This window comes from Octopus bimaculoides, chromosome 10 (genome assembly GCF_001194135.2).
Source record: "Octopus bimaculoides isolate UCB-OBI-ISO-001 chromosome 10, ASM119413v2, whole genome shotgun sequence".
NCBI classification, from domain to species: Eukaryota; Metazoa; Mollusca; class Cephalopoda; order Octopoda; family Octopodidae; genus Octopus; species Octopus bimaculoides.
Genome location: NC_068990.1, coordinates 45,313,608 through 45,323,441, shown reverse-complemented (window position 1 = coordinate 45,323,441; position 9,834 = coordinate 45,313,608). Strand labels below are relative to the sequence as shown.

At 31.5% G+C, this 9,834-nt stretch overlaps 1 protein-coding gene across 10 annotated transcripts in view; it reads left to right on the top strand.

Moving 5' to 3' along the window:
- Nucleotides 1-9,834, top strand: part of LOC106867842 (YTH domain-containing protein 1) — a 64,680-nt gene that overhangs the window by 31,846 nt on the left and 23,000 nt on the right. For all 10 annotated transcript variants that reach the window (XM_052971157.1, XM_052971155.1, XM_052971152.1 and 7 more), the window contains 4 exons: nt 2,427-2,481; nt 2,836-2,953; nt 3,731-3,815; nt 4,215-4,456. In XM_052971157.1, coding sequence (XP_052827117.1) covers nt 2,427-2,481; nt 2,836-2,953; nt 3,731-3,815; nt 4,215-4,456 — 500 coding nt within the window. The remainder of the gene's footprint in view (nt 1-2,426; nt 2,482-2,835; nt 2,954-3,730; nt 3,816-4,214; nt 4,457-9,834) is intronic.

The following is a 9,834-nucleotide window of genomic DNA, read 5'->3' as shown; positions in this document are numbered from 1 at the left end:
TTATTTTTTGGTTAAGGTTGTTGGTAAGCTTTCCTAAGTTACTCCAATCCAGATCCCCAATGCAAACCTTCAGATCAACCTTCTCCTATGCAGATCTCTAATGCAACATTTAAAAAAAGATTCAATAAGTGAAAATAACCAATAAACTGATTCCTTATGGGATTTCCCAATCAAATTGCCAGCAAACCATTTTCAGCCAAACCAATTTCAACGGATTTCGCTCAAATCTGATGTCGTTGTTACTTATTTTGGTTTGAAATAAAGGACTTAATCATTTAATAATCCTAGCTTAATCCCGAGCAGCGCCGGGTTATACTGCTAGTGTAGGATATTCTAATTGTGCAAGTCTATCTGTAAAAGTCAGAATTTTGTCTTTGGGTGTCTTACAAAAAAAAATCACCAGTTTAGAGGAAATAGAAGAGATGAAGGTAGGAGGATAAGTATCTGCATTAGAAATATTTGAGGAAGAAACAGCCATAATACTGTCTGCCAAGTTGCCAATGGGGTAGTAGAGCTCAGCTGTCTTAGAGGCATTAAAATGGATTGCACATTTTGAAGATAGGTGCGAGAAAAATAGTTGTCTCAACATCAACTCTTCAAGTGGGTTATCCTCTACTAATTCTCTCATTCTTCTTCTCAACAGTTGGGAATGTAATATTTCTGCTTTCATACTTTGATAAAATATGGAGTCAAAAATTTTTAGTAATTGAATCTTTGACTTCACTACTTAAAGCAAGAGGCAAAACACTGACTAAAAGGTGAAATTGGTGTGTATCTGAGGAAATTTTATTTGCTGTGAAATTGGTTTTGAGCTGAGAAAACCAAATTGAAGGACCTCCAGGTGAAGCAAAGGACAAAGCAGCCTGAATAGCTACGCTATCACTATTTTCAGAAGAAATCAACAGGACTGGTGATATTGCCATTTTTACACGCAAATCAACTGGAACCACACAAATGAAAGGATATGAAAAGATTAAATACTGGCTGTTACAGCAAACTCAGGAAGGTCCTAGATAAAATTTGCTCCTAAATCATTCATTCAAGAGAAGAGGAAACTTTCCTTAATGTTGAAAGTTGGTTTTGACTGTTAATTTGATCAGATGAAAGATACACCTAAGCCATTAATAGTCAAGCTAATAGCCTTATAATGCCATAGTTTCAACAGGTGGAGGAGTGTGGTGGTAAAAGTAATGAGTAGTGGTGTCTACCCCCTTTGATCTTCTCTCATTGTTGTAGTAGTGGTGATAAGTTGATTTTCATAAGATTGACAAGTTGGGTTTATTGTTGCAGCTTTTGCTGGCTTTTCCCTGAGTTGAATGTTACCAAATGTTGTTAGGTGAAGATGAACGTCAACTGTCACCAATTTCATGATATCAAATTGAGGGTGGCTAATTGCTTGAGTTGAATTGGTCAGTGGACATATATTTTGTTGGTTGCATGAATAATAACTGAAGCAAATCTGCAAACATTTAACTGAAATTTTTATTGCTGGACATAAAGACATTGGTGTTGGCTAATTACAATGAAAATATAAATGTTTTCTGACTGGGAGAGAGACAAACATCTCTGAAATTATAGAAAGCTATGTGACAACATACAGTTGGCCCCAAAATGTACAAAGTCAACTGTGCACCAAACGGTTTTTATTGGGGACTGGAAGCTAAATTGTAGAATGTTTGAGAAAACCATGTCATGCTACAGCTTTGTGCTTGATTGGTCAATTAATTGACTGATCATGTGAAACTGTGGTGGTTTGCTTGTGGTGTCTGACCAATTATCTAGTAGTTGAGGTTTCAAATCACCTCTACAACACTTTATATTGCATAGTATTATGCCTGTTGTTTAATTTAGTTGATGATTGGAAAAAAAAAAATTCTTTCGTGTTTCATTTAAATCTTAATTTTGATTACAAATCTTTGTCCACAAGAAGTTGCTGTATTAAAGTTGATTGAACAAACCCAGCCATAGCCATCTCATCTTTTTAGGAATATGCATATAGGATTACATTATCCACTGCATCCTTCCATGTTTAAAATGGTATGGTTTGATTTGCGGGCAGGTTGGTGACAACTTACTTTTGCAGGTTGTGTGACTATGTGGTCTCTTCTTACACCTGTTGAAAATCTGATGAAGGTGTCTACAATACTATATTCCTATATGCAAATAAATACTCAGAACAATATACCTTGTGCTACTAATGGAAGTAAAAGAAAAATAATATACAGCACCTACAATTTTATATGATCGAAACAAATTTGTAGATAACTGAAACAATGTTATTTTATAAAAGTAATAAATAATTGTGTGATTATAAGAATAATATTGTAGAGAAGTGTTAGATAAATCATCTGTTTACTGAATTAAGATATTATTTGAACAATATTCAGTCTCATATACTAACATTTTCAGTTTATTTATATTTATAGGAAGCTGATAATGTAATTCTGGTGTTTTCTGTGAAAGAAAGTGGGAAATTTCAAGGTATTTAATTTATTAATTTGTAATTGACACTGATATATTTTTTATTAAATTTGTGGTATTTTGCAATTAAATTGCTGTTGGGGGAATAATTTACCATTTTCCTTTTAAGTAATAAAATTCAAGCTATTATTTCATTAGTGGGAAGCAAAAGCAAAAGTATAATAGCTATGTTTTATGTCTCAGTTTTTTGCTTTTAATAAATTTTGTGTTAAAAGGTTAAAAAAAAAAAAGAAAAATCCTAAATTATATTGAAAATTTATCATAGTGAAAATAATTATAATGTCTGTTGATCGGTTATCACTTTCATTTTTAAAGATTTTAATGTTTGCTTTTCAACATTTTATCACTGCCAAGGTTTTGCACGATTATCAGCTGAATCAACAAGGGATCATCCTCCAATACGTTGGGTTTTACCACCTGGGTTAAGTGCTCGAGCACTCAGTGGAGTTTTTAAATTGGATTGGATTAACCGGTGAGTTAAAAACTAAGTTTTCTGTATCCCCAGCATATTGACTATATATTTTCAGGAGTGGAGAAGAAATTGTACGAAAATTTATTGAACAGCCATCCATTTCTATCAGTATTTTTATCATTCAGGAAAGAGTTACAAGATATTGATAAACATAAGAACTTTTGGGTTTCTACTTTTTAACCATGGCTATGTATTATACTTATCTTCCTTACCCACTCCTGCAACTTACTCAGCATCATTCCTCTCTTATCCTACTCCTCCCTCTACTCTTTGGTTTCACTCAACTATTGCCACTTCCACTTCTAAAATGTGAGTAGATGAGCAAGAAACCTGTTCTGCTCTAGCCTTTTTGCCTCTCATCTCCTAGCGAAGTTATGCAGTTTGCAAGACAATGAATAAGGGAGGGGGAAAAGACAGTACATTCTGTGAAGTGTTTGGCATTAAGAAGGGCATCCAGCTATAGAAACCATGCCATAGCAGACACTGGAGCACAATGCAATCTTTATGCCCACCAGATCCTGTCAAACTGTTCAATCTATGGCAGCATAGAAAATGGACATTAAATGATGATGGTGATGATCTGTCTGTAGAATAAATGTTATATATTACATAATTGTTACAGTTTGTTTCTTTCATTGCACTTCCATACACATACAACTTGTACTAAAAATCAATCATTTTAAATTTCTGTTCCTATAACAGTTAAATAAAAGCACTTTTTAAAAAAATTTAGTATTTTTATATAAGCAATTGTTTTCTTTCATTTTCATTTTTTAGGCGTGACCTTCAATTTACTAAAACTACACATCTGCATAACCCTTGGAATGAAAATAAATATGTTAAAATTGGCAGAGATGGACAAGTATGAAATTTTTTTTTGCTATTACTATTTTTTAAGTTTTCAAAATTTAATTATCCTGCTTTAAATAGGAACTATATTTCCAATAGCCTGACATATAATCAACCGTTATTGATTGTAAGCAAAGTCTTCATATTTCATCATAAGTATTTACCATTTTCAACAGTTTGATAGCAGCTGCCTCAAATCTTTGTTCATTTTCTTCTCTTCTTAATCATGGTTATGATTAAGGTAGAGTTCTGTGTCAAGGAAGTATAATCTTAATATAGTATGCTCATTTATGCAAATGTCTTTCTGATACTGTTTAGCTATTAATTCTGATTTTTACATGATTTTGATGTTTTTTTGCTACAAAGACTTGTGTATCCCAATATGATTGATTTTATAACTTTAATTTTACAGGAGATTGAACCAACTGTTGGAGAAGCTCTATGTAAATTATTTCCGTCAGATGACAATGTTGACCTTGGCAGTATTGTAAGAAAAGCTAGAAAGTCACACCATCACTCTCGAAGTTCAGAAAGGCATTTGGATCGTTACCGTGGAGTAAGCAGTACTGGTGGGCCCAGTGGACCAGGTGTTGCAGGAACAGCTTCTACAGGAGCCAGTAGTAGCAGTGGCCCAAGGAATTCCGAAATTTCTAGGTTAGAGCACTTGTTTCAAGCTCAAGTTTTATATGGAAGAGGTATAACATGACCTCTCATTCCCAAGTACTTTGAGTATTGTCTAATTTTTGAGGCGCGTATACACTCAATTATACAAATTCACACATACATGCAGACATATCTCAAAATATTCACCCTATGTTAGCATATACGTACACGTAATACTTATAATTATGTGTACGTATGTATATCTATTTGGCATATGCATTCCTTCGAGGGTTCTTTGTTTTCCTGAGAAAATAAAAACCAAGAAAGGAATGAGCTTGTACCAAGATAGATTGGAATATAAACTGGGTGGCGAAAAATGTTAATACCAACTCTTTCCGACTGGTAAGTATGTCAGAGTGGGCCGTATATCTTTAATGATTCTCTTCCTAGCATATTACAGGGCTTAACTCCTGGAGCCTCTTACCACTGCATTTAGGAAGGCTTGACTTGCCTCATTTGAGCTCAATTTGGCCAGATTTAAAAGAAAAAGAGAGAAAAATAGAGGAAAAAAACAAACATAAGAAATGTTTATATCTGTGCAAGGACTTGCACACTATCTTGTAATACCAATTCTGAAGTTGTTCTCAAAGGATTGTCTTATGGCTTCTAAAAAAGTGTTCTTACATATGCAATATCCTCTGGCATCCCATTGTTATTAAAGTCTTCTGGACAGCAGTTCTATTGATTCAGTTGGGTTGGGTTGTGTTATTGACAGCAAAATCAGTGAGTATTAATGTAATTTTCAGTGTTTGTAATCAATGTTATAAACTATCATGCCATATTATCATAAAATGGTTTTCATTGGCTGTTTCCCTTCCCTCCAGCCTATTTACATGCTGATAGTAGACTACTTCACACCTACATCCTCAATAATGTTGCCTACCATCAACTTACATCTGCATGGACGTAAGCATTTCATTGTACATTTTCTTATAAATGCAGTCATCTGTCTTTATTTGACAAAAGTTTAAGTTGGTGAAAAGGCAGTTAAGTTTTGGTGCTGTCTCAAATGAAACAAAATAATTAAAAAGGAAAGTACAAAAAACCTACACATACACACATGCCCCTCCCCAAAAATCCAAAAGTAAGTTTTATGAACTGCGTATCTCTATATATAAATATATATTTATATAACCATCGGTGTTCAGCTCTAATTGAACTGTGATACTACTATTGTTATGCGTGGGACTTCTCACAAAATGCCACATAATGAACTAAATATTGCATTAAAATAACGAACGTTAACATAAAAAAAAAATTAAAACGCAAACAAATAGTAGTGAGCAATGGAATACAGCTTGTATGTGGAGTTGGTACTGAGATGCTAGAAGACATTCAAACTGCAAAACGGTATGTTACCTCTTTTTCTTTTGCATAATTTAACCCACAGATCAACATATATGGTACATCGTTGAGTTTTTGTTTATACAGTTATTTTTATTGCTTCGTTAAGCTGATTATAAAGTTAGGTCTTTCGTCCATCTCTCTATATATGCCAGTTTTATCAGTTGAAGTTCTGTATTTGAACTATTAACATTTATTGAACTCCATTAGAAACATTTTACATGGCATCATAATGATTAAGAATAGAAGTTTAGGCTTCAAAAGTAACTCAGCATTTGTTACTTCATATGCTTAAATATCTATTTCCATATCAAGCGAATGTATTTTAAACTTTATCGATTTGTCTCCTTCATTTTGATATTTTTACTTCTTTAGTAGTCATTTAGCTTTTAGTTTATATATATGTATAGTTTGAAGCAAATTTTTTCTGACATCTAAGTTTAAAGGGTGATGTGATGTACTTGTAACTATTTGAATTGTTTCTACTGAATTATTCTCCAGCTGCACATTCAAGATATTTATGGAAATTTTTGTTCCTTTTAATAAATATTTTATTCTTTCAAATTATTTTTGGGTGACGTGAATGATAAATAATTAATACAGCTAGTACATACAAAACTGCATGCAGTTTTTATGTAGAGGTGTGTTGTTTTTTTTGTTTTTTAATATTAGAAGTAACTATATGCTTTTGCTAGAGAAATATTATACCTTCTATTTAAAGAAAATTTATTTATGTTGCATTAAGATCTGAAGTGTATACAACTAAAAACACTAGTCATCTTTGTAGCTTTTCCATTTCTTAAATATTAATATATATTTCTTTAAGCTCTCATTTAATAGGAGTATCGATTAAAAAAAAAATCATTTAAGTTTCAGCTATGAAAGCTTTTGAGTATATTAGAGATCATAACTTTGAATCATTGCAACAAATGTTATTGACTTTTTTTTTTTCATAATTTATATCAAAAGGCTGAGTTGTTGTTTTGAAATAGTTGCTGTTGAGAGCCAGTAATCTGCTGCAATGGTGGCACAGATTAATCAATACAGTTTCAAAGTAGTTAGTTCATGACTTGCTCTCTTGTACTGGGAATATCCTCACCATTGATTCTCTTTTGATTTCATTGATCTTATTCAATTTCCTGCATTTTGGTTTATTTTTCATTTGCATTTTAGATTTAGGTCAAAATGTTAATTCTAGTATAGTAAAAAAAAAAAAGAATATTTTCTTGAAATCATTGCTGGAATTTAATATCTGATAAAATTTTATTTCACATGTTGAAATAAACTTTTTTTTTTTTTGAAATTTTATATATGATTATATTGTACAGGCCCTATCCAATATAGATAGATAGATTTGTGATTTATGGCAATGTAGTATAATTAAATTATTTCAACTAAAGCTTTGCTATATTTCATATTTTTATTTAGATGTGTTTATTTTTTCCCTGTCTTAAATGATTTTAAATATTTAAATATTGATTATTCAATCAACTGTGCACTTCTGTTTGTCTGGTGCCTGGACAAAGGACCAAATTAATATTTGAGACGTTTTGGGGGTTAAAACATTCAAATTTTATTTAAAATTTTCTTGCCACTGAATTCCGAATATATTGAAGTCAACCTCATAAAAAAATTTTTAACTTTTCCTATTTGTTTTTCATTTATTTTATTAATGCTATCATGCCTTTTGCTTCAATTCAGCATATTTATATTTTAGCTTTAATTTAGCCCTATATGCAGCGTGGTTTGACTAATGTTCTTTATTGAACAGACATTTTACTATTTCAAATTATATATTTCTTTACTGTTTTTAAGTATTGAGCTTGATATTGGTTTTATATTGCTCTAGGTATCTTAAAAACTAACTAATCTATTTATATAGATCCATATACATGTATACAGGTACTATTAAGTGAATATTTCCTAGTTGTGATTTTCAAAAAAATATTTTACGATTAAATGTTACAAGTATTAGTAATCAGTAAATAAATCTTTTTATATTATTTTATGGATGAAGATTAGCAGGAATTTGAGTTTAAAAAATGTGGTTAAAAGAATTTGAAACTAAATGATACTGTATTGCTGAACCATTATTATTATTATTATTTGCTGCTATATTATTATTATTATTATTATTATTTGCCTAATATCTACATTAAACTTTGCATTCACACAAAATACATTTTTCAAATTGATTTGATGACTTGTCATTCTGTGAGTTTTATCTATTAAATGGTTTTAACCTTTTTGCTGTGAAATTAAATTTCATAGTTATTCCAGTAATGGTTTAAAATATCTACCAAAAAGTATAATTGGTATTTTCTGCAAGTCATGTTGCTTCAGTAAACTTGACATAACTCAACAGAAATTAGCTTCAAATATGACAGTTCTCAGCAAAAGATAGACTGGTATATAAGACTGCCTTCCACAATTAAAGGTAATGAAATTATGAGTAGATATATGTGATTTTTACAATCAAAGTATTAAGCAAGGCAGTTTCAATCCAAATTCTAATGTATCTTTATCACTTACTAAAATAGTTTATAAAAATATCCTATAAATTCTTAGTATTGTTTCAGTTCAAGCAGCACTTTGTCTATGATCTTGTTTCAGTAGCAAATAGTACGTATGAGGACTGATTTTTGCTTTTTTGTATTACAAGGGTAATTACAATTAGACTGCCATTGGAACAAGATTTACCACTTGTGAAAAAAAGATCATTTTTGAAGCTACCTCTTGAAATATTTAATTTCTTCCAAATTCTAACTTCCTGTTATGAAATTAAAAGTATTTTTTCATGAATTTATTCTGAAAATTTATTACATTGTGGCTGCAGGCATAGATGACATATGACTACATATATATCATCAAATAACTTTGGGTTCAATACTGCTGCAAAGCATATAACTTGGTCAGCTGTCTTTTGCCATAGTAACATACCAACTTAAGTCTTGTAAAATTGGGTACATGGAAACTGCAGAAGCTCATTAGATTGGTTGTATCTGTTCTTATGTGGTAAATTTAATTTGCCAACCAGTAATATTGCCACCCGACTGTGTCTACCTTTAATTGAGGTACTGGCTCTCTAGTTTGAAGATAACATGAATATCTTAATGTACTGCTTCCTCCATTTTCTCCACTAGTCTTGGAGGTCCTGCAAAAGGTACAAGTTACAGGCTCTGCTCTTCATTTTCTGATTAAGCCATAAAAATATCATATTGACTTATATCTTTAGAAAGGCATAAATGTCACACACTCAACAAAAGAGAAACGAGTTATTGCAACATGCATAATATCACAAGATCTGAATCCTTGTAGCTAGTGAGCCTGTTGCTCAACCTGTGCAGTGTCATATACTGACTGCACATAGCAGTGCAACAGCTTCAAACACCTCAGTTATAACCAGCTCAAAATCGTGAGAACATGATTTATAAACAAACATACATTTTTATAGATTATGATGTAAAGATTCATTTAGCTTTATCACAAATGTCTGTTTACTTTCACTCCATATCTCATAAAACTTTTTCTTTCATTCATTCAGCAACTTCATCGGTGTTGTCTTATAACCAATTTTTGAATAGTCTTTCATTACTCATACTGTAAGCCTGGTTCTTCAGATATTACACTTTTCATATATGAGGTTTCATCATGTTCAGTGTTTAATTAATAAACTTGTATCTCTTTCATTTTCTCTTTCTCTCTCTCTCTCTCTCTCTCTCTCTCTCTCTCTCTCTCTCTCTCTCTCTCTCTCTCTCTCTCTACTGCTATATTGTTTCTCTTTTAAATTCTTCGATATTGTTACTTGATACACACACCTCTCTCTCTCTCTGTCTCTCCCTGTCTGTCTATCTCTCTCTCTCTTAAATGATTGAGTCAGAGGTTTATGTTTCCTTGTTTCATTGAAAGTATATCAAAATCATTCTGACAGTGTTATTTTTAAATTCATGTTATTTTTAAATACTCTTTAAAATAAATAAAAAACATATTTTAAAGATATGGGCATTGGAGGTCAAGAGTATTTG